The 26085-nt window shown below is 39.1% G+C and overlaps 1 protein-coding gene across 18 annotated transcripts in view; it reads left to right on the forward strand.

Moving 5' to 3' along the window:
- RYR2 (ryanodine receptor 2) overlaps nucleotides 1-26085 on the forward strand; it is a 246048-nt gene that overhangs the window by 188565 nt on the left and 31398 nt on the right. For 9 of the 18 annotated variants that reach the window (XM_081187964.1, XM_081187974.1, XM_081187976.1 and 6 more), the window contains 11 exons: nucleotides 120-154; nucleotides 1433-1546; nucleotides 6837-6933; nucleotides 8076-8179; nucleotides 9256-9307; nucleotides 10057-10107; nucleotides 13142-13165; nucleotides 19857-19956; nucleotides 21456-21535; nucleotides 22570-22646; nucleotides 23022-23095. In XM_081187964.1, coding sequence (XP_081044090.1) covers nucleotides 120-154; nucleotides 1433-1546; nucleotides 6837-6933; nucleotides 8076-8179; nucleotides 9256-9307; nucleotides 10057-10107; nucleotides 13142-13165; nucleotides 19857-19956; nucleotides 21456-21535; nucleotides 22570-22646; nucleotides 23022-23095 — 808 coding nt within the window. The remainder of the gene's footprint in view (nucleotides 1-119; nucleotides 155-1432; nucleotides 1547-6836; nucleotides 6934-8075; nucleotides 8180-9255; nucleotides 9308-10056; nucleotides 10108-13141; nucleotides 13166-19856; nucleotides 19957-21455; nucleotides 21536-22569; nucleotides 22647-23021; nucleotides 23096-26085) is intronic. The other 9 variants (XM_081187979.1, XM_081187981.1, XM_081187965.1 and 6 more) reach the window with 3 other exon arrangements.

Here is a 26085-nt window from a genome sequence, read left to right on the forward strand (position 1 = left end):
CTTAATGTTTTCCACTTTTCTCCAAAGCTTTCTTTTATCTATATGTGACATAAAGTACATTGTTTTGGTCTTTCTTTTTTTGCTACATCTATTACTTTCTTTTTTATTATTACTTCCAGAAATTCCCTAGTCGGGGCAGAAAATTTTTCAAAAGGGGAAGTATGGAGTGTCTTTTCATATAGCTAATTATGTTAGCTTTACCTATTAATAGTTTTATTTACCCATGAATATATTTTTGTCTTTTAACTCACATTTTAAATCACATTTTAAAATGCCCGTTCTCATAACCTGCTTGTTCCAAATTTGTTTATTCCGCACTGAGGGTTGTTTTTTAATACACAGTTGTAATACACAATTACCTCCAAAGGGTGCTTTGATTTCTTTGCCTGACTAATTAAGTTTCCGTATTCACAGTATGATCCTTATGTGTTTCCCCCCCATGGTAATTAGGTAAATTTGTCTCTTTTATCAGAGATCTGTTCTTTAATTTAAAAGTGACCTCACCAGCATGTGATTTGAAGTACTATCTTTTGATTAACTATAAAGACCAATATTGTTTCCCAAGTAAATCTGTGGTGACCAATGTACGTAACGTTTGTAACCTTCTTCATATTTTATGTTTTAGCTAATTCTATTTAACTCCAATTAACATTAAATTCTTTTTAATGGTCTTGATCTTTCTTACAAAATAGACAAGTATGCCACGGGTAGTTTAAATGTTTTCTGAACTATTTATTTTTCAAATTAGAAGTGGGGAAGTTAAAAAGAAAAGCTTTCCCTCTGCTAGTCCCTTCATCTACCACCACTACTAGAAGTAGTAAGCTATATTCCAGATAACATTAAGCATATCCAAAATCTTCCATGTTTGCTGTGGAACATCTGCTTTGTTTTCCTTTGGACAGCAGACTTGCATGCTGTATCACAAATGACTTCTGAAATCTAATTTTTAAAAGCAGTTTCCTGTGGGGCAACAGGGGAGCGGTTGTTCAAGAAACATGTTTTCAAAGACTTGCTGGGGGCATAATTTTCTAGATTGTGGCCATAATATTCTGGTAAAGGTTTGAATGGGGATGACCAAAACCTTTTTTAAAAGTTTTCATTTTGCCATTTATATAACATTTGGTTATTTCATATATATGCATTTGGTTATTGCACATACTAAGCAAATTATATGCATAGTATTGCATATAATATTTCTTAACATTTTAAAAACCAATAGAGCAAGATGTCCTAACTGGGGATAATTTGGCAGGGGGGACACTGTGTTCTAGGCTTAGGGCATTTTAGATGAACCAATAAGAAGCTAACACCATACTTCAGCATAGTATTTTTGGCCTGCAACTGTTATGAGGTTTTAATTATTATTTTTTAAATGAAGCAACAGTCTAGAAGAGGTGTTTAATTTATGTTTTCTGTTTCTATGTGTGCTACAGGTTGAGCATCCTCAGAGATCAAAAAAAGCAGTATGGCATAAACTTCTATCTAAACAGAGAAAAAGAGCGGTGGTGGCTTGCTTCAGAATGGCACCACTATATAATCTTCCACGGTGAGTGTGATCATGAAGATTTGTGTATATTATATTGCTGTCCACCTAGGTATATTGCTAACTAGGAGGGGAGGGGTGAATGAGGGAATACAATTGAACAAGGAACTAAGATGGTTAACTTTAAAAATGCCTAGCAGGTTGGCTATACACTTCCTTTAAAAATTATTGTGGGTGATCAGACCAATCATAGCGGCTCCCAGTCAGGCTCTGCAAGCCTTATTGGCTTCTCTGCTTGTACTTTGCAAAAAGAAACATAATAATAATAATGATAATGATAATTTTTAGTTGAACCCTGCCCTCCCCGGCCAGAGCCGGGCTCAGAGCGGCTAACATCATATAAATAACACAGTATACATAAAAACAGGCACCAATTAATTAAAATACATCTTAAAATTAATTCAGACAAATTAAAATCTGGACAAATGGCAGTTATCAGGTTAAGATTGAGAGCGGTTAATACTTGCCAGGACCAACTGCTTTCACTGATCATATAAGCACCTGTGAACAGCCTGGGAGGCCCCCTTCATGCTTGTTCTTATAAAAAGGAAAATAGGTCAGACTGCACTCTGGCCAAAGGCCTGGCAGAACAGCTCTGTCTTGCAGGCCCTGCAGAAAGATGTCAAATCCCGCATGGCCCTAGTCTCTTGTGAGAGAGCGTTCCACCAGGCTGGGACCATGGCCGAAAAGGCCCTGGCTCTGGTTGAGGCCAGTCTAATTTCCCTGGGACCCGGGATCTTCAGAGTGTTGTTGTTTGCAGACTGTAAGGTCCGTGGGGCATACCAGAGGAGGCAGTCCCGTAGGTATGAGGGCCCTAGGCCGTATAGGGCTTTAAACGTTAAAAACCAGCACCTTAAACCTGATCCTGTACTCCACCAGGAGCCAGTGCAGCTGGTATAGCACTGGGTGAATGTGATCCTGTGGTGAGGACCATGTAAAGAGTCGCCACGGCATTCTGCACCTGCTGGAGTTTCTGGGTCAGTTTCAAGGGCAGCCCCACGTAGAGTACAGGCTTCTTACTTTATTTACTGATTTAGACAATGTATATAATGTTTAATCACAATACTCTCTAAGCAGTGTACAATGTAATGCAATGAGAATGAAATCTATAATATCAGAAATCAGTTTCAAAATTGGATCACATTCCACAAAACATGAAACACACACACTCATCTATCTATCTATCTATCTATCTATCTATCTATCTATCATCTACTTATCATCTATCTATATCTTCTTATAGTCAATACTTTATAGAAGGGAGGAAAGGTGACATGTAGTTTCAGATCTACATGTCCTGAAGGTAGGAGTCTATCAATTAATGAAGATGATCATCCAAATGTCATAGACCAAATGGAGCAAACAGCACGCGGACCTAGTGGTGGGAGGAAAAAATCCTTAAATAAGAGACACGGGGGAATGATTAATGGACTTCAATGTCTGTACACTAATGCGCAAAGCATGGGAAATAAACAAGATGAGCTTGAGCTCTTGGTACAGCAAACTAAATATGACATAATAGGCATCACTGAAACCTGGTGGGATAAGTCCTACGATTGGAATGTAATAATGGGGGGATACAATCTATTTCAGAGAAACAGACCAGACAAGAAAGGAGGAGGAGTGGCGTTATATGTCAGGGATGTGTATACCTGTGAAGAGATCCAAGATTTAGAACCTCAAAGCCAATGTGAGAGCATTTGGGTCAAAATTAAGGGAGAGAAGAATAACAGAGACCTCATTGTGGGAGTTTACTATAGATCCCCAAGCCAAACGGAGGACATAGATGATGCCTTCCTGGAACAGATGGCCAAGCATGCAAAAGGAAGGGAGATAGTAGTAATGGGGGACTTCAATTACCCGGATATTTGTTGGACGTCAAACTCAGCCAAGAGCATAAGGTCAAACAGATTCCTCACTGGCCTTGCAGACAACTTCATTGTCCAGAAAGTGGGAGAAGCAACAAGAGGAACAGCCATTTTAGATCTGGTCCTAACCAATGTTGATGACCTGGTTAGTGGGGTAGAAGTGGAAGGATCATTAGGCGCGAGTGATCATGCTCTTCTGAAGTTTACTATACAGCGGAAAGGAGCAGCCAAGCATACTAGGACTCAATTTCTTGACTTTAAGAAAGCCGACTTCATAAAACTTAGGGAAGTGCTGGGTGAGATCCCATGGACAGCAATACTAAAAGGAAAGGGAGTTCATGATGGCTGGGAGTTTGTTAAGAGGGAGATAGTAAAAGCACAACGTCAGGCAATACCAATGAGACGGAAACATGGAAGGTGCCTAAAGAAGCCAGGGTGGCTATCTAAAGAACTTTTAACTGAATTAAGATTAAAAAAGGATGTGTACAAAAAATGGAAAAGGGGGGAAACCACCAAAGAGGAATTCAAACAAATAGCCAGCACGTGTAGACACAAAGTCAGAAAAGCTAAAGCACAGAATGAACTCAGGCTTGCTAGAGAGGTTAAAAGCAACAAAAAAGGCTTTTATGGGTATGTTCGTAGCAAAAGGAAGAACAAAGAAACAGTGGGGTCACTCAGAGGAGAAGATGGTGAAATGCAAACAGGGGACACAGAAAGGGCTGAACTCCTCAATGCCTTCTTTGCCTCAGTCTTCTCCGATAAAGAAAACAATGCCCGACCTGAAGAATTTGGAGCAAATGATTCAGCAAAGGAAACACAGCCCAGAATAACTAAGGAGACAGTACAAGAATATTTGGCTAGTTTAGATGTATTCAAGTCTCCAGGGCCAGATGAACTGCATCCAAGAGTATTAAAAGAACTGGCAGATGTGATCTCAGAACCACTGGCAGTCATCTTCGAGAAATCCTGGAGAACAGGCGAAGTCCCGGCAGACTGGAGGAGGGCAAATGTTGTCCCTATTTTCAAAAAGGGGAAAAGAGAGGACCCAAATAATTACCGCCCAGTCAGTCTGACATCAATAGCAGGGAAGATTCTGGAGCAGATCATTAAGCAAACAGTCTGTGAGCACCTAGAAAGGAATGCTGTGATCACCAATAGTCAGCATGGATTTCTGAAAAATAAGTCATGTCAGACTAACCTGATCTCATTTTTTGACAGAATTACAAGCCTGGTAGATGAAGGGAACTCAGTGGATATAGCCTACCTTGATTTCAGTAAGGCATTTGACAAGGTGCCCCATGATATTCTTGTAAAGAAGCTGGTAAAATGCGGTCTTGACTCTGCTACCACTCAGTGGATTTGTAACTGGCTGACTGACCGAACCCAAAGGGTGCTCATCAATGGTTCCTCTTCATCCTGGAGAAGAGTGACTAGTGGGGTGCCACAGGGTTCTGTCTTGGGCCCGGTCTTATTTAACATCTTTATCAACGACTTGGATGATGGACTCAAGGGCATCCTGATCAAATTTGCAGATGACACCAAACTGGGAGGGGTGGCTAACACCCCAGAGGACAGGATCACACTTCAAAACGACCTTGACAGATTAGAGAACTGGGCAAAAACAAACAAAATGAATTTTAACAGGGAGAAATGTAAAGTATTGCACTTGGGCAAAAAAAATGAGAGGCACAAATACAAGATGGGTGACACCTGGCTTGAGAGCAGTACATGTGAAAAGGATCTAGGAGTCTTGGTTGACCACAAACTTGACATGAGCCAACAGTGTGACGCGGCAGCTAAAAAAGCCAATGCAATTCTGGGCTGCATCAATAGGAGTATAGCATCTAGATCAAGGGAAGTAATAGTGCCACTGTATTCTGCTCTGGTCAGACCACACCTGGAGTACTGTGTCCAGTTCTGGGCACCACAATTCAAGAAGGACACTGACAAACTGGAACGTGTCCAGAGGAGGGCAACCAAAATGGTCAAAGGCCTGGAAACGATGCCTTATGAGGAACGGCTAAGGGAGCTGGGCATGTTTAGCCTGGAGAAGAGGAGGTTAAGGGGTGATATGATAGCCATGTTCAAATATATAAAAGGATGTCACATAGAGGAGGGAGAAAGGTTGTTTTCTGCTGCTCCAGAGAAGCGGACACGGAGCAATGGATCCAAACTACAAGAAAGAAGATTCCACCTAAACATTAGGAAGAACTTCCTGACAGTAAGAGCTGTTCGACAGTGGAATTTGCTGCCAAGGAGTGTGGTGGAGTCTCCTACTTTGGAGGTCTTTAAGCAGAGGCTTGACAACCATATGTCAGGAGTGCTCTGATGGTGTTTCCTGCTTGGCAGGGGGTTGGACTCGATGGCCCTTGTGGTCTCTTCCAACTCTATGATTCTATGATTCTATGATTCTATGATTCTATGAAGTGAATATCGGTCCATCCAAGCAGTGGCGTAGCGTGGGTTGTCAGCACCCGGGGCAAGGCAAGTAATTTGCGCCCCCTAACCCGTGGATTTGCGCCCCCTAACCCTAACCCCCAGATGTTGCGCCCGGTGCGGCCGGCCCCCCTGCACCCCCCACGCTACGCCACTGCATCCAAGAGTAGTTCACTCTGTGCCTCATTTCTGTGTTGCTTGGGTCAGTGAAACCAGTAGGTTTATGGGACCACGTGGAATGCAGCTGTCCCCTTCTGTCACATGATCCTGTCATGTGATCCTTGCTGTGTTGGTAGCTGCAAGACCACTTGTGGGCATTTGTGATGCTGTAGCACAGCAAAGATCAGGCCAGCGACTCTCTTAACTAGTGAGCTACTACAGTGGCACAGAGCGCTTGACTCCTGCTGCTGGATTCTTCACTGCTAGAGACTCTTAGTTCCTTACAGGAAATTGGAAACCATGTGCCAGATCATGCTTATAGTCAATGAATCCTCATATCCAGTTACAGTGGTGCCTCGCAAGACGGAAAACTCGCTAGACGAAAGAGTTTTCCGTTTTGGAGGTGCTTCGCAAAACGAATCTCCTATGGGCTTGCTTCGCAAGACGACAATGTCTTGCGAGTTCCTGCGGTTTTTTTCCCCTTCCCCCCTTTTTCTAAGCCGCTAAGCCGCTTATCAGCTGATCCGATAAGCCGCTAAAAGCCACTAAAAGCCGCTAATAGCGCTAATCCGCTAATCTGTCAATGGGCTTGCTTCGCAAGACGAAAAAACCGCTAGACGAAGAGAATCACAGAACGGATTCTTTTCGTCTTGCGAGGCACCACTGTAATTCATAATAAGCTTTATGGAATGAACAACAAAGACCTCTTTTTTAAATTGTTCACCAGTTGTAGTTATTTATTTTGCTTATTCGGTATGTTCAAAATTTTAGACTAATATGGAATGGTCATATACACATACATACACACTACTTTCCCTTTCCTTTTTCAGGCATCGAGCTGTCAATCTCTTTCTTCAAGGATATGACAAGTCGTGGGTGGAAACAGAAGACCACTACTTTGAAGACACACTGATAGAAGATTTAGCAGTATGTTTGTAGTTCATGGTATTTAAAACCTTTTGTTGATGTTGAGGGCAATTGCTGGGCACAGCATGGTAGTTCCAAGAGGTGGCAATGTCAGGGCATATGCCGCCAATTGCTGGAAGGGGAGAGTGTTCTTATGTTCTGGTCTTTCTTGCTGGTTTCCTGCAGACATCTGCTTGGCCACTGTGAAACAGGCTGCTAGATTTGTTGGGCCATTGGCCTGATCAACCATATTCTTAGGATAGGGAGCAAAATATACCTTTCCCAGTCCCTAAATCTAGGGCACATTGAAACTCCTGGATCAAGTGGAAACAGTCAGGAAAGCAGGCCAGAGGGAGCCCTGCAAAGGAACTTTGAACAGCTGGACTAAAATACCTGCTTCAGCAAGTAAGATCCAGAGAGGCAGGAAACTGGAGGCAGTGAAGGAAATGTGGGGGAAGATAATGTAGTCACATCCCCAGTTCCATGCTTGGAGCTGTGATGAGCAAGCAGCAATGTGATTTTCAGATAAAAATTATTTCAACCAGACATGAGGCTGTGGTTATTTCTTTTATGGACATCAGTTGGCATTAGAAATTCTTTAGCCAATGTGATTAAGTTTAGAATCTCAAGAGACCATAGCAAAGCCATTTAAAAATCCTATTGGTGACGCTTGTGCAGAGGGACTCACAGGTTCTTATAGCTAGCAGACGGTGTAACATGCTATTTTAAAACATAGTTTCAGTGCTTTTTTCTGGGGGGATGCAGGGGTATGCAACGCATACCCCTAAAAATGTTGTGGATCTAAGTTTGGCCTCATTGAGGGGCAGTATTTCAATATGAGTAGGAAAATGAGAGTATCCCTAAACATTTTTTAAAGAAAAAAAGACACTGCATAGTTTGGTGTGGTTTCTTTAGTCAAGAGCTTTGACATAATATTTGGGAAAGGGGAAAGTCTTTGGACAACTGAGTTCTGATCCACACATTAGTCTGAGGCATGTGGATTAGTTCAGCTCATATTGAAAAGAACAAATTCCTCAAGCATCCCTCATTTAAGTCCAATTATATGGAAGTAAATTTGATGCCATATGAATAAGACTTCTACATAAACACATTTACAAGTTATCAATTATTTAAAATCTTGATGTTTTCATATTTTTTAATAGAAACCTGGAGAAGAACCACCAGAAGAAGATGAATGTATTAAGAGAGTTGATCCTTTGCACCAGCTTATTTTACTGTTCAGTCGAACAGCATTAACTGAAAAATGGTGAGAGTGATGGGAGAGGGAGGATATTTATGATTTTTCATTAATTGCTTTCTCTCCAGATCTGCATTTTTAGTTCACTTGGAAATAGTAATGGGCTAAATGTAAATAAATTAGGGCCAGTTCATAGAATTGTATTGTACTAAATCAATATTGGAGTAGACCCAATGAAATCACTGGACTAGCCATGATCCATTGATTTCAGCGGGTGTGCTCTGAGTATGTCTTGGTTGGATATAACACATAGTGTTTTAATTGTTCTTCAGTTATTTCCCTCCTAGGATTTTAAATGGGATTGTGAAATATAAATACTAATTAATTTTGAATTCATATATATCTCTTTCTTAAAAAAATACTCATCACTAAGAGAGAAAAGGCTATAGCGATTTCAACTAAAATGTTTTAGCTAAAGTTGAGCAAAGTTGAATTTTGAAAGATGTTGATATCATAGAATCATAGAATCATAGAGTTGGAAGAGACCACAAGGGCCATCGAGTCCAACCCCCTGCCAAGCAGGAAACTTTTCTTCTGTTTTCTTCTGTCTTTTCTTCTGTTACTGAAGTACAAACACAAAACAATTACTAACTGAATATTTTGGTATTACGATTGTCCTTAGGACCTTGTTTGTTTATATTTCATTTGCTGAAAACCATATTCTAGGAGAACAGGCAAAATAATGTGAGGGAATTTTTTATTTGTTTGCCACTTTTCAGTAACAGCAACAAACACCTCTCACCCCACCAAAATTCACTAAACAATAGTGAATCTGTTAAAGAGTCTGTTAAGTAGTCTCAGCTTCTGCAGCTAGAGACAGTCAGGGCCCTGTTTTGCCAGGCCAGACGAAAACAGGCTTGCAAGGCAGGAAGCAGGTCTTCCAGGACTCACGGCCACCCTAGAACTGGCTATAGACACAGCAAAACATCAGAAGCTTTGTCAAAGTTGGACAATGATCTGTTCGGCCTGCACCACTAGGAGTAACTGCTACCTGAGGTCACGTAGAGCACCCTTCATGGGTATGTAACAATTGTCTCTTTTATGATAAACAGTAACCACTTATTCTTTATTTTATTACACTACAGTAAACTGGAAGAAGATTATCTTTATATGGCATATGCTGATATAATGGCAAAGGTATTTTCTTCATTTTTTTACCCAATCTCTAGTAGCAATGTCAAGTTTTGTAAATGTTTGACTCTAAATACAAACCTTGTTGACTTGCAATGCTTAACTTAAAAAGCATTCCCCATATGATTCCCCATATCCTTTTCTAACTCAGGTTTTAATCTGACTCATCCCACCCACCATTTACTGGTTACAGTATCAGGTTGGGAGGGATAAGTGTCTCTCACTCCAATGTTTGCAATATGCTAGGAGCTTTGAGAAATGCAATTTTCCCAGGGCATCTGAAAGCCACAGGCAGGTAAAGGGCTAAAAGGAAATGGTATTTGGAGGGTCTTGGGGTAGGGATCAGACTCTGTTATGCAGCTGGTATAATTTCTTTGAGTAAAATATATCTGTTGGCTGAGTTCAGTTAAAAACTGAGCCCAAGGTAGTTTGCTTATCACTATAAACACACACAAGCACTGTAAAAGACCCAGTTGTTGAGTACTGCACAATGGGGTTTCCCTTTCTTTTTCTTCCCGCTGCTCCAAGGGGTTGGGGACTCTCCAGAGCATATTACATGAAACATAGAAGACTTCAGGGAATAAAATAGGAAGGGGCAAACCATTTAGTGCAGGGAAGTCCACTTGTGTGACTTTGGGCTTTGCACAGTATGTACTTAGCACATTTTTTAAGTGGGAGATTTTTCTCAGTAAAACAAGAGAATTTGACATTAAAAGTTCGTTTGTAAGTATGGTGTTCTTTTCACGTGGTTTCAGAGCTGCCATGAAGAAGATGATGATAATGAAGAGGAAGTCAAGAGTTTTGAAGTAAGATTGTTATTACTGTTTACATCTTACGTTTTATATTGTACATTATTTCATAACATCTAACTAGCATTTTTTGGTCCATGGTTTTCTATATTTAATGACCTTTAGACATAGCAAAACTATCCTTCCATTTTATCTGTTTGAATACCACACCACTAAAAGCAAAATCTAATTATCAGATTTTACACTGCTTTCAAAATACACTAGTGAGGGCTTTGATGGGAATGTTGTTCCACATTTAAAATGTAGCCATTTGAAAAGTATTCTTTGCAAAAGTTGTAAATAGACAAAACACAGTGCCCTTTGCTCTCCAAATGCATACAAGCAATCTTAAAACATGATCCTAGAGATTGTAGCTTGATATTAGGTAGAAGATGTACCATCATGTCTGTTAGATGCAGCATGTAAAATGTTTTCTAGGCCAAGATCAGCACATAGAATAGTGCTCAAAAGGCAAGAGAAGATCAGTGAAGATGTAGCTGCACAGTTGCAGTCTGTTTCCAGTATCTTCCTTCCTGTAAGTGCCCATTATGAGGTGTGTTGCTGTAATCTGCATAATCCAAAAGCTCCAAGTACCAGCAAAGGTAGTTGCTTGTAGATTTTATTACTAAAGTTAGGCCCCTTCAAGTTCTATGAAGTTTTCAGTTGGAAGGACAGGATTTGGCTTTCCTTACAAAACCCTCCTGTTGCTTCAACTTTCTTCTGCCACCCCAAAATAAAGTGAATTTCCCTTCCTTCTTTTGTGGAGGGTGAATGTTTCCTCTACTCCTGTGGATAGAAAGATGCTGGAAAAGGTAGCCAGGAGAGGTGGTCCCTGCAAGACATTTTGTACCCAATGTCAAAACACATGAAGGATGATTGAAATGTGAACGGTGCCTGCATCTCATATTAGTCCCATTCTTCTCTCTTTAAACAAATATGCACAGGGACCCTACTGCTATACATGCATTTTAAGCAGGAATGGAGGTAATGTACAAAGGGATATGCCACTCACATATTTTGTACTTTGGTGTTCATGCCCAAGTACAAGGTTTCACAGGAATTGTTCCTTGATCTTCTCATAAGAAGTAACATCCTCATAATTTCACTGCAATGTTTCTAAGAAAGTGGCTGATCTAGGAGAACTTCAAGGCTAAGAATTGCCTGTTCTTCTAAAGTCTCTGAGCTCACCATTATTTTGGTCTGGTTTCAGCAGCAGTCACCTCTCCTACATCAGTACCCCATTATGGCAAGATAATTAATAGAGAGTCAGAGCCCTAGGCTGAAGAGGTGTCACTCACTATCATACTAATGACCCTGGATTCTACATTTCTGCAATATATTTTCCAGAGAATCCTATTTACATGCTGAATAGGAGCAACTGGCAGGACACAACCAAACCCTGTAGGATTTTACTCACCACAATCCTCTAGGATTTCCTTGCACTTAGCAATTTTTTTGTTCCTGTTTAATTTGTCTTCGCCTCTACATGATTCTATGTCTCTATTCATTACCAGTGTATAATTTCATAGATTAACCAGGCTATTGTCAGCCAACAATCAAAATCAATGTGTTTCTCAAGACTCAACTGGTGTTATATCCTATCTTGCACACAGAAGGGTAGGGATAAATTATTTCAGGGGGCAACAATCTTCTTGAAATGCTTTATCATTGAAACACTGCATTTTTTATTAAAAAAATAGAACTTGGGTAGTTTTCTCATGCAAACTTGGGAGACGAGTCAGCGTGATAAGTCAAAAACTACAATTAACTGAGTTATTAAAAATCTAAGGGATATTGTTATCTCCCATGTTAGAGATACAGAGGATATTATTTACATCCAATAAAGGTCCTGGAGGTAGATATGTTACAAGTGTTAGTATGTAGGTTTTTTAAGAAAAAATATTTCCTACCTGCATTAAGAAAGTTCATGAAGCATTTTTGTTTTGATATGTAAAAGTATTTAGTTAGTGATGTATATAGTTTACAGCACATGTGATAATGGCCATTAACTGAAATTAAATATAGTAAAAAGTGTTATTTATTTAATTGAAAATAAAGAGATCAGATTGCACAGTTCCCACCTCCGAAATGCTCATATTCAGGGGCTTCCCATATATATATATATATATATATATATATATATATATATATATATATTCAAAGGAATGTTCTTAGGCACTCAGTAAGGAATCTGTTTGTTCATGGGTCATTCTCCTTCATAGAAGACAACATGCAAGCAGCACTTGGAATGTTGCCCAATGGATATGGTGGACATATACTTAAAAATAAATAAATGCTGACCACTATCAGAAAGTGATTACATGTGATGATTCATGCACTGTTAGATTTTTTAGGGAAATGTAGGAGAAAAGCTTTTTGTGTTCCTCTTTCTCCAGCAGTAAAATAGAAATAGTTCACAGAGGCTGTGAAAAACACATTAAATATTGTTTTGATGTAGAACTGTTGTTTTTTATCGTCTCCCTCTCCCTGTCTTCTCCCATCATCCTTGTTCACTATTACTAATCATTGTTGTCCATGAACTACATTTGTTTGTTTTTGTTAACTAGTTTATTTCAGTCTTTTATATGTCTGTGATAAATCTTAGTAAAAATTTCACATATTTTAAAGTACTTTTTGCATAATATCTTTCTAGAGTATTCTAGCAAGATGCATCCAGCAGAATTATGGTTGAATTAAAGAAACTGCCAGTGACCAAGAAAAGGGAAAAAATAGATTAATCAGCTTTTGTATCTGTCACTGTGCACATTTGGAAGTCATTAATGCTATTGTTAGGAAAATTTTAATATCTCATTCTAATTTTGAAAAGAAAAGTTGTTGTATAGAGGAAAAGGACTAACTGAATAACTGCATAAAGTAGATTCAGACTTTTCTTCCTTGTTTTAGTTTTTCTGTTTTAAGTTGCCTGCAGAGACGTGGAAGCAAGGGATAGTTCTTTTATGAAATATATATTTGGTTGATCAGTTATCATTGGAGTACTTTGGACACTTTTTTCTTATTGCTATTTCACTTCTTATCCTCGCCTTTCCCTAAGGTCACAGGATCCCAACGCAGCAAGGTAAAATAATGTGTGTGTATTTATGTGGGTCTAATTTTGTGGTATTTAGTTTTGTTAGACCCAACATCTTGGACAAGCTCTCTAAGGATGCTTTCATACATTACTGAATCTTTTCAGTTCCAAGAGTGACACATGCTCTTTTTTTTAAAACAAATTCAATGCTTTCTACAATTTCTATTGTAAGAATTAGAATAATAAACTATATTAGGTATGCCATACAAAAAACCCCATGTCAAATGAAGCAACTTTTCATTTATTTTCTGTCATCTTCAAAATATAGTTTGTGGACTAAGTACTCTTGACCACAGTGCAATTTATGATTGTGAAAGCTGAACAGAGACTGATCAATAAGAGAATATTTCCATTTCTAATTGATAGCCGTCTATTTGGTTGTTTATTGGGATTAAAATATTACTTGGCATCATGTGTGTCAGAGAATATACTGATAATTTGCTATATAACGACCTTATGTTACTATTTACCCTGGTGTACTGTGCCATAGTCGATGAACGAATATACTAGGGTAAACAATGAAATACAGAGTCTTGTCAAACACTGATTATAAAATGTTTAATTTTACTTTATAAATAGTGGCAGACTTTTTAAAAAGTTTGACTTCAAATTTTATATTTCTAATAAAAGAAGACTTTTGGACGAGAACCCATTCTTGTTCCATGCCAGCAAACAAGCCAAAGTGAGAAATATCCTGTAGTCATATACTAACTCAATGTAAGCCATGCAAACTGCTGTCTCCTAAAGGTAAAGGTCAAGGGGACCCCTGACCATTAGGTCCAGTTGCGGACGACTCTGGTGTTGCGGCACTCATCTCGCTTTATTGGCCAAGGGAGCCAGCGTACAGCTTCCGGGTCATGTAGCCAGCATGACTAAGCCGCTTCTGGCAAACCAGAGCAGTGCATGGAAAAGCCATTTACCTTCCCACCAGAGTGGTATCTATTTATCTACTTTCACTTTGACGTGCTTTCGAACTGCTAGGTTTGCAGGAGCAGGGACCGAGCAACGGGAGCTCACCCCGTTGCAGGGATTCGAACCGCCGACCTTCTGGTTGGCAAGCCCTAGGCTCTGTGGTTTAACCCACAGTGCCACCCACGTTGTACAAGTCTCCTAGTACTTGACAAATGACAGTGATGTTAATGAACTGTCAACATATTATCAGAAGCACTGTTCAAAGAGATACTGCCATTTCTATTGAACTCATCAGTCTTCGGCATTGACAGTCCCTTTATCTGACAGATGTTTCAATATTTGAAGTCACCCTTTGTATTAGTCATGATTAGTCTTTTTGCCTCTAATCCTGTCCGCATATAATACATTCTTCATATTTATCCTCAATAGGTTAGGAAAATTAACCTCACTAATTCTTTTCATCCTATACTAAAGAACCTAAGGTATTGGTTGTTATGTCCATTTCAAAGGATTGGATAGTAAATGATAAACCATAGCTGTAATTCAGGATTGCTCTATTCACTTCTCTTGGTTGGCATCTCATTGTTATACAAATTTTGTGAGATAGAGGGTTTTAAAGCATTTAAAGTAAATGCTGACTGATCAACAATCCCACTAAATGGCTAAGTCTCTTTAACTCAAACCTTGAAGCATTTTCATTCATACTCCTGTGTGAATATGGACGAGCTTATTTCTTTTAATAATCTCTTTCAAGAGGAGACAGTTGCAACAAATGGGTAGCACATCCTCTATTGTCATCACCATAGGGAGATGAATTCCTCAGGTGTTTTTTATAAGGCTCATACCACGTAACAGCAACCTTGTTCCACATAACGCACATATTGAAACACTCCACTTGGATCAATTGATGCTCTGGGAGCATTCACGGCTATAGCAATACTGAAGCTAACAGTTGTGGACTCTTCAGTTCTGTCATGTGACCTGTCAACCCAGCATAGAACACTATTTTAAGGGCTTGCTTTCCCTCTGCTAGGCTTAGGCAGAGCACCAGCAGCCTCACTACTGAATGGTGTGTGAATCTGGTACAACTCTGTTGGCTTAATTTACACTGTCTTGCTTTATGCTAGGTTATTTTGCATAGGATTACTAATTTATATATAGTCATATCCTACCAATTACTGCCACATTATATTGTTATATTGTCCCTGCCAAGCCATGCATGGGATTCCAGGGGTCTTGACCCTCAGCTAGGATCTCTGCTTCTTTGGAGATTTGAAGACGTGGTGGAGGCTGTCGTAGCTGTAAGAAATATGGTTTATTCACATTGTTACTCCTGAGTTTAGATGGAGTTGGTATTTTTGGCCATTAAATCCTGCCGTCCAGTCAGTGCTTCCCTGCGTAGTTCTGCTTGGGGCTGACCTGGGCAGGAAAACAGAGTCGCAGCAGTCCTGCCGTCCGTGTGAGATAGAGGGATAAATCAAGTCCATAGACAGATCGTTGCTATCTCTAAAAGTGTTTATTTACAAGCCATAAATCAGTCTCATTCCATCGGAGCTTTCCGGCATCTTTCCCGTGCTAAAAGCACACGCAGCTTCCTTTGCAGCGTCTCTCAGTCTAAAGTGAAACCAACTCTCACAGAGGACACAGACAAAGCCTGTGACGTAAGGCCCTGCGTCAGGCTCCTCCCAGATACAGGACACCAAGGAGTTTTAACCTTGTAAACTCCAAACTCCACAGTATTTTACAGCATTGTCTCAAGAGGGAGTTGTTCCCCACAGGATTCCAGCACTGGAGTCCAAGGCATCTCGCCCAGCTTGCCTTCAGCCAGCCTGCCCAAGGTGGATCTCTCTATGTTCTCCCTTCTTCCCAGCACACCTTGCTGAAGACACACTTTCCCCATCACCCCTCTCACACCCCGTATTACCTTGGCAACCGTTGTCTTCCCAGGCCCAAGAATTCCTCATATTAACACCTCTATCCCAGGTGAGGCATTGGCTTGGAAAGGAAATTTACCCTGTATTTTTCTACTGGCCTGCAGTCTTACCTTCAATACTCCAAATAGCCAAAATCCTGCCATTTATTAATGTCTAGGGTTTAGGGCCCCCTCCGCCCAAACGATAACACCACATTAATACTTGAGGGTGGTTCAACTAGCTCTTCTTTGATGTCCCTTCATTTCACATACAATACTACAATACTTCAATAATTTCCCATTATCGCTTTTATGTGCATCTAACAAATTCTTTTAATATTCTGTGGCTAGGATCCAACAATAGCTTTTCACTTGCCTGTGATAGTCCTTTTTTGAAGTCGTTTTTTCTAGTGGAAGAGTATTGTATTAGAAAAGAAACCACAAGTTTTTCCATTGGTGCAGGCCTTTGCACAACCCTGATTGATTCACTGTGGTGCTGATACATTGTTCTGTTTACAGTTGCTTGAGACTTCACGAAACAGCTGCAATATGTTTTTGTGTGCATGTCAGTTTAGATAGATCATTTTTAATTCAGCTGAGTGCAACTGCAGAATTATTAGGCTGTAAAGAAATATAACAACATTTATTTGCATGATACACTCTATTTATTACTTGACAATTGCCACAAACCATTTGCTTTCAATACTTGTTTCCCTGGGCAAAACATCATAGCATATTTTCCAAGTTACTGTGCTTATCTAGAGTATTCCATATCTGTAATACAGTGCACCCTCAACTTATGCAAGGGTTATGTTCTTTGCACAAAATCAGAACTCCTGAACCACCTTTGCTGTCCAAGATCTCATAAGCTGGGGGCTGTCTGAGATCTCATGAGATGGCTCTGAGAAGATTATGCAGACGGTATGTAAGGTGGAGGGTATGCTTTCTGCTGCAAGAAAACTGTTTGCAGAAAGAGCCTTTAAGCCCTCTGCTTTACTTAGTGGGCTCTGGGATGTGAGATCTTGGTTTTTCTGGGTCTCAGCTGAAACTGGGTCCCTTCAGATTTGCCACTGCAATTCCCATGTTGGTAGTGGCTTCTCTCTGTCCTTTAAAAACTGTTTAAGGGCTGCTAGCACTGGCTTTGGTGGAAGAAGCAGAAGTCTAGTTGCTACCCTCTTTCCTCCTCAGAATGCCTCTGCAGTGATTCATGGACACACTAGACACATTCTGATGGCATTCTGTAGAGGAAAAATAGTGGAACGGTGTGTGTGTATGTGTGTGTGTGTGTGTGTGTGTGTGTGTGAGAGAGAGAGAGAGAGAGAGAGAGAGAGAGAGAGAGAGAGAGAAGTCACTACCACTACCATGGTAAGCGACCCAAAATGGAGGGGTTTTGTGGAGCCAAAAAATTCAGATGATCCAGCGATCTCAGTGATAGGGTTGCCACTGTCTTAAAGTTTCAGTCATTTCATCTGCTTGTAGGTGAAAGGAAAAAATTTCATTCCTAACACATTACTTTTAGCATAGTACCTGTGACGTAAACAATCTGGGATTCTGAAATAAATTCTTCTGGAATTTCTTGACTATTAACATCTTACGTAAATGTGGTTCACTTTGCCGTGGGTCTGAATCATAACTTCACTATTTACTATTATGGATAAATTAAAAAAAACCTCTACTATATTCATTGGTTTAAAACAATGAAAGTGAGAAAAGGCTCATATATCACAAAGTAATTGCTTCAAACGGTGCTTTCACATTTTGTTTTAAAGCTTTTGTTCTAAAGCAGCTGGAGATGAACTTATTTTAATGGAAGTTGGGAGTCTGGGGCTGCTGCCGCCCCATACCTCACCCTCTCAGTGATCTTGCATGCATCTCTCCAGAACATGTGCAACTTACTAACTGTTGAGCCGTTATACACATAACTACTTGTGAAATTAATCTATAATGACACATTTAATAGTATTGTTTCAAGTGGGACATTCAGCAGGAACAAGATTGTATTACATATGTCACATAGCTGTATATTTGTGTTCTGTGTTAAAGTATGCAATAATGTTTCTTTTCTTCAAATCACTTTCTTTTTGTGTTCTGAATTGTCGCCCCCCCCCACCCTCTTTCCAAGCTGATTTATTTTCCTGCCTCTTCACAAATAAAATGGATTTGTGTAGGCTCAATTGCTCTTTAAAGGGAAAAATTAGATAGTGATATCTAATAACTTTTTGGATTTTGTTCTCGCTGCTACCACTTGCTATTGGAAATGACTTTCCTGGTGAAATAATTCAAAATTACTGCCACTCAACTCTCCTTCAGCTGAAAGGAGAGAGCCCTCATGCTAATATGTTGTTGTTGTTATTGTTTCTAAAATGATGGCAAAAATGGATAAGTGATTTTTTTCTGTGGAATGGAAAGAAAAAGATGGTTGGGTCTAAAAAAAGGAATGTAGAAAAAATATTCAGAAGACTTTTGAGTCAAAATATTGTATTGCAGCTTCATTGAAACAGTGTCGTTGTCATGTCTTGGTTGTGTGTGTCTTTGTTTTTGTTTTCCCCCTCATAGGAAGAGGTTTAAACAAAAATGCAAACTTTTCAAACTCCAGTGGCCGCAGTGGGATGCAGCGCTGCCATATATTCCACTTTTCCTAATCTGTGCTTTATTTAGATTTCTTATAACGCTTGAGAGGTTTCAGCCATAAGAAGAGAATAATATAGTTATGCATTTTATTTTCACATTATGATTACAGAGCAGCAGCAGCAAATGTAAGAATTCTCTGGTAACAAAATAACTGACACAGTCCATTCATCATCGTGTTTAGTTGAAAATAAAGTTTACTGTTGTTCATTCCCGATCAAGTGTGCATAAAATTAGAACTTTTGAGTTAAGGATTTCCCCCTTTAACTGTTATTAAATACATTTTCTCCCCCACCTAAATATTTAGATTTTTGATGTTGAATATATCCAGAGCTTTAAATTGTTTAAGCCTCTTCTGTCTTCCAGTGTCTACTTTTTTTCTTTCTTTTTGCTTTTGTTTATGGTAGCAAAACTGACTACATCTGCTGCAACTGCTTTTAGGTCCTACATAATGTGGTGGTTTTTGATGTTATATGACTTAATAGTGTCATGCTCCATTAACCTGGACCTTTGGATGGATTCCCAGTTATAGGGCTCTATGCAACTTCAACTTTTCACTATAATTCAAAATTTTCCAGCATTCTCCCATTTATTACATGAAAGCTGAAAGCTAAAAGCTATCTAGATTTAGCTCTGCCTTCTTGCTTTTGAGTTATTATCCTTTTTAGAGTTTGAGATTTATTCAAAGTAAAGATCAGTCAATGCCCATCCATCTATAGCACATCAAAATAGTAAAATTTAAAGGTGAACCAAAGCTTACCCTCTTATGTCACCTTACTTGAAATTGACACATCTCCCTAAATTATGCATCTTCTAAAATAGTCACTGAATATATAACATATTCTTTTATCATATTGCGTGAGTTTGAATTGTAAGAGAGATGAACTGAACTTTAATAAGAGACTAAAACTAGATAATATTTTAACATAGTGTGAAAATTGCAGCACCAGAATAGTACAAAACAACATTTTTGTGACAAGACAATATACAAACTCAGGTATATGAATTCTAGCCTAATTATTTCCAGCTGAGACAATTCTTCACTGAAAAACCTGGCACTAAATTTCTACCATACGAAAAAAAGAGCAAGGAGATCGGAAGTCTGTAAAAGAGATGTTGGATATACAGTATTGCATATACTGTATTAGACTAAAGTTGCTATAGAGCTCATACCTACTTAAAAGGTACAATGTGAACTTAAGTTAAATGGCTGGGATTTATGTTTAGGAAAAAGAAATGGAAAAGCAAAAGCTCCTGTACCAGCAAGCAAGACTGCATGATCGAGGAGCTGCTGAAATGGTCCTTCAGACAATTAGTGCCAGTAAAGGTAAAGGCTTTAAAATTGTATATGCTATATCTCTTGAAGATTTTAATTTAATGTTCTGTTCCATCTTGCTCCTATCAGAGAGGTCAACATTTGTTTTCTGTTCCCAAATATTCCTGGCCAGAAATGTGTATGTGTACAAAGGTGTGGGAGGTCTTCTCTTGAGCCAGAAGGAGACATAGGTGTCAAAAATAGGGCCGACCTTCACTTACAGTAATAATATCAGTACTGGAGCTGAGAGAGAGGCAGCGCATGAGGCTACGGCAGCCTGCAGCCCATGCTGGTCCTCATAAGCTGTTTCTGGTGCCACTGATGGAATGAGAAGAGGGAACCATGGTGATGACTTCAAGGTGTAGGCAGGAGCCCTGCAGGTGGGTGGGTGGGTGGCATTGTCTCTGTCTGTGGTCTCCAGGCAGCCTCCCGATCTTCTCAGCTTAGAGCTTAGTTAGAGGCATTGAGTGAGGATTTAAGTTCTTCACTTAAAGTGACAGCTACAAGCATCCAACTCTCTTCCTTGAGATGACTGGCTCATGACTCTCTCGGACTGGGTGTAGATTTGGGGAATACAAGTAGGAGGGAGACCCCTGTCGTTCTGCTTCTCTGAGGTGTTGGAAGGCAAAATTAAAAGTGACATGAATTGCCTGGTTGCAGCTAATTTGTTAACTTAAAAGCAGCCACAGGAGAATGCCCGAGCAGCCTTAGGCAGGGCAGACTTTGGTCTTTCAAATTTCAGTGGCGCCCTGTGTGAGGCCAACATTCAGTGCTGTCCTGCCTCTCGCCTTCTGTTCTGCTCAGTTCACTACATCATAGTTGTAGTGCCCTGCAACACCTCCTAGGCTTGGCGCCAGTCGCACTGCCTTAAATCCGCCTCTGCCACAGGGCTATAACAGCTGAGCAGCCAAAATGTATGTAATCCATTTTCTCCAAGGACAAAATAGTCTCAACACGGTCTCTCCAAAGCTGCCATTTGCATTTCATTAGTACTGGGGGTGGATTTCTTCCGTATGTGTTGGGGAAAGTACTAGGAAAGATTAAGAACATAAGAAAAGCCTGCTGGGTCAAGCCAATGGCCTGTCTAGTCCACCATCCTGTTCCCACAGTGGCCAACTACTATGGTGTCCAATTTTCCAAAACTCAATGCCAGTTTCTACAATCACCTCATGGGTACTGTATATAACTGAATTATATTAACTAAAGTAAATAAAAAATTATCAGCCCAGTAATTGAAAAAAAGTTTACATTTTCAGCTGGCCATGCATAAGAGGGGCAGCTATGACAGCATTGCTTTGGAATGTCCTTTAGATAGAGAACTGCCCAGCCCTATCTCTGGTTTTTTAAAATATTTGTGTTGCATCAAACTTTTATGGTCTAATTGGTGTTTATTATTTCTCTTAATTTAAAACCATAATTTATATTATTCACGTTTTACTGTTTAAATTGTTTGTATGTTTATCAGCATACAAATTATTTAGAAGTTTTGTAAATAAATGTTTACTTTTCAGGTGAGATGGGTCCAATGGTTGCAGCCACCCTAAAACTTGGGATTGCCATCTTGAATGGAGGAAATTCTACTGTTCAGCAGGTAATTTAGCTGGTATCTCAATGTTAATTATTTCTTTCATTTCAGACCCAAGTATTCTCGTATCTATTTTGAATAGATGCACTTTTTGAAGACGGCTTAACATTTGTGACTAATTAAAAATAAGGAAATATTTTGGAGCTCTCAGATTTTGTAAAGACTGCTTGCCCAAGCATTAAAAAGTTCTGTTTCTGCCTACCAGCCCTGCAGAATCCAGGTGGGTGGTGACAAGAAAAAGAGCGTTGTAACGTAAAAGGCCCTGAGTCAAGTAAGCGGGATAAGGACTGCAGCCTAAGCCCCCTCCCACTTGGCTCCAGTAAACTTGCCTCCATGCAACCCAACTGGCAAGAAGCCTGCAAGTTTTGAACTTTGAAAAGGCGCATATTGCATTATTTTTTTTTTCTGACTTTAGGGGAAAGGAGGGAGGGATTCAACTCAGTAGTGGGGGAGCAGGAGGAGGAGAGAAAGAGATTGATGCTGATCTGCAGCTGCCTGCTTTGTGCCTGGCTGATTTACAGCTGGGGGCCCATCTCCTAGCCGCCTCCATTCTTCATACGATGCCACATCTTGCCACACTACTGTGGCCGTTTAACTGGCTAATTCTCACTTGCACACTCTTTGATTGATCTACCTTCATACTGCCTTGCCATTTCTCCTACTGCTCAGCTCCCAGTGCTTGTCTAAACTCACAGCCTCACAGAAAACCGGACAGAGATTTTTGGGGTGATTTTTGTACCCCAGTGGGGGCCGCCTCTGCCTACCTGGAGATGCCAAGGGTTGCATTTTCACTCACTGAAATGCAGTCCTTCACTTTCCCCCCTAAAGTTTCTCTTTTAAATCATCCAGAAATTTCTTCTAAAAATGCGATTGGTTTTTATTTTTAAATTGCTGCTGCTCTGTTGTGTCTCTTCTGTGTTTTATATGGATCCGTGTACTTTAATGCTTTTACTATTTGCAAGCACTTCTGGAGATTATAGTGGTAGTAGTAGCAGTAGTAGTACTATACACAACATTTTTTTCCTCTTTTTGGTTTGAAGAAAATGCTTGACTACCTCAAGGACAAAAAGGATGTAGGCTTCTTTCAGAGCCTTGCTGGTCTTATGCAGTCTTGTAGGTAAGAGAAAATGACTATATTATTTTACATTACTAAATATGCTATGTTATCGTTAGACATGAAGAAACCAAATTCAGTATCGAAATACCTATCAGCCTGGCAAAAAAAGTGCCTACCTGTGGATGTTGTTTGTCCTAAGCAAGTTTCACAGCATATTTTATTTGTTCCTCTGAAATAATTAAGCCCTTAAAATTCTCTTGAAGCCAAGGCACATTTACTTTTAAAAAAACCATTAAAGGCTATGCTTCTTTTGTGATAAATCAATGCTTTTGCCAGAAACACTCGATTCACATAAGTATATTTTACTTCACTACAACATAAGATAATGTAATCTGTGGTAAAACTGGAACTATGCATTGCTTTTTTTCATTTTAGTGTTCTTGACCTAAATGCTTTTGAACGCCAGAACAAAGCAGAGGGCCTTGGCATGGTAACAGAAGAAGGATCAGGTATTATCATCTTAATGAAAAATTGTGTGTAACTTTTCCCCTTGAATCCACTGAAAAAAGTAAGTCATGTTGAAATGTATTCAGTGAAGGACCGCTGCATACTAAAGCCACATTCTTTAGTTATTTAAATATTATATCCGCAAATTATTTAGAGTGTAATTGAACTTTGACAGGAAACCACTTTCCTGAGGGATTTTATTTCTTTATTTCTTTTTCATTTTTACCACAGGTAACAATTAGATGTATAAAGTCTAAAATTAATAACACCACAGAAAGGTGGCTTCTTCAGAAATATTTTTGCTTGGAAATGTTTTGAAATCCTTTTCTTCAGGTTTTTTCATTAAAAAATACAAGTATCAGAACTTTTGCTTTTGAACCAGTTTGCCTCTTCTATCCCTATCATCAGCTCATTCTTAATTTTCCTTTGTTGTCTCTTTGTACTATTTTATTGTTATTGTTTCTGTCCAGGATCACTGAATTATTTTCTATATGTTTAGTTGTTCTACCAATCCTTTCTCTGTATTACCAGTGTATTTCTTCCATAACCTACTTCAGCTAATACTTCTCATATTTTTATTCATTAAAATAAAGGGGAAAAACTTGAATGTTTATTTACCGTTGCATTTTGTAATTTCTTTACTCATATTTTTATGCTGCATGTATCAGTAGTTATTTTGCCTCCAGCTGTTATAACTTGTATAGCCTTTATTATTCAAATGTTTTCATCAAGCTAAAAGCCATGCACATTAACTTGACTGAAAACCATTAAAGCACATTAGGACTCCTTCTTTTAAATTCTGTTCTTTTCTCAAATGGGCTCCACTTTTTTATTGTGGTATGAAAATACACATTTATTTTTCACTCATTTGAGTAAAGTCAGCTCATATGAGTAAAGATAGTCAGATTGCATACAGATTTGCTTGATCCATTGTTATTCTTCAGAATGCTTTGGACACTGAAGGCATAATTTAATTTTTTTATAATTATTCACAGTAAATCCTGGATTTCCATTTTAATAAGTTCATTTTTCTTTTAAAACTCTACATCTGTTACTTAAACTGTAAAGGCATGCATTTATACATAACTAACATGAATGAATGGTTATCTAATGTCAGGATATATTTATGCCTCCTCATTTGAAGGATTTCCCCCCCCTGATTTGATGCTTTTGATTCATTGAGAATTGCTAAAAGCAATGCTACGTATATTTTTAATCTGCTGAAACAAATTCTCATGTTTTTCTTTTTCATTTTCTTTTTTTAAAAATAAATGTCCTGTCTTTCCCTTCCTCAGTCATCACTCATGAACGTGGTAATTATTGCACACAAATTGCCTTTCTTTTTCCTGTTGTTAGCTTTGTGTCAGCACTGTACAGCTCCTGAACATCATGTAGTTTGTTTTTGTTCTCGGAATTTAAAAGAGTGGGCTCTTATTATTATTATTATTATGGTTGTATTCTCCAAACTTTACGTTTGTATGCCAACTTTCCCCACATCTTTGTTTTTCCTCCCTTTCTCAGGATTTGCACAGTAACTGGCACACTAGATGTAAGAGCAGCAAGCTTTTTTGGTTTTCCTTTTTCTTTTCCTGCTTCATTTGGTGGCGCTTATTTTCTTAGTGGGCCAAGTATTTGTGATGGTTGGATGTAAACAAAATGTGTGCATATGATATTAAAACCCACCATGTGCTGTAGTCTTCCTGTAGCATTTTTGTTGTGTATTTAATGTGGCTTTATGGCTGCATTGGTCTGTGCAATCATAGGAAATCAGTGGAGGATCCAGAGTTGGGTTTGGAGGTGGGATAGGAAGGGGTGATGATGTCTGATGAGGTCCCTCTCAGTGCAGACACACTGAAATCCATGAATTAAGTCATGACTCAAGTCCATCCATTTCAGGGAGTCTACTCTGAGTGTGACTTAGTCAGATACTGCTTGGGACGTTTAGTGACAGAAGATACATTTAGAGTGTAAAAGTAAACATCATTAATGCACGCTAACAAAAATCATTACTGTGCTGATAAGGCTTCGCTTACAATGTTGTAGATGCTAATGTTCCTCACTGAGTCATGAACTCTAGTGGACAGGGCAAAGCTCAAAACCAATTATTCAGTAGAGATACTAAATTCTAAGGGTGAGTTTGCTGAAATCAGTTTTGACAGGGAAAGAGGTACTATTCCCTCCATTACTCTTCCAATAGTTAACATCTTATAAATGCACCCCTATGTGTTGAAATCACAATTGAACCAACTCCAAATGCAGTATTTGGGCATGGTGATTAAGACCACTGAAAAACCATTATTTCCATGGAAAAGTTATCAAGTCCTATGCATATCTATGCAAAAGTAAGTCCCATTGAGTTCAAGTGTGTATAAGGCAAGTATGTATAAGACTGCAGCCTTAAATAGTTACTTTAATCTCTTCCACTGAAACTTCACATACAATTTGCTTAATTTCCTTTAATCTCTTCCTTTGAAACTGAGAAATTCAGAATGCTCAATTTTAAACTGAAAGTGCCTTTTTAAAAAGTCATTTGTTAATCACCAGTTATAATTATATAAAATCTCCCTAAAATATGAATGATTCTAAGAGACAAAGACTCCAACAACTTATTTATTCAAAAAGTAGCCACATACATGATGAAAACCCTCTTCTGATGGAATACTATAATTTTTAAATATTTTGTCCTGAACTATACAGAGTTCTTCATGAATGGACTTCCTCATTCAGTTGGGTAGAGGATATGGAACATGAATGCAGGACTGGAGCATATGGGAAGTACACACACACACACACACACACACACACACACGGATCCATTTATGTTCGTGATGGGGGACTTTCCAACCCTACAGTGCACTATAGGTAGACATTATTGATCTCTAAGCATCAAAATGGGAACTTGAAATGAGAAATTATATAGACACAATTCCTCTAGCAGTCATCTGTATGAACACTGTTGAAAATTTATGGGCTCCAGTGGTATTGGTATAAT

Source organism: Podarcis bocagei (assembly GCF_964188305.1).
Source record: "Podarcis bocagei genome assembly, chromosome: 3".
Lineage (NCBI taxonomy): Eukaryota > Metazoa > Chordata > Lepidosauria > Squamata > Lacertidae > Podarcis > Podarcis bocagei.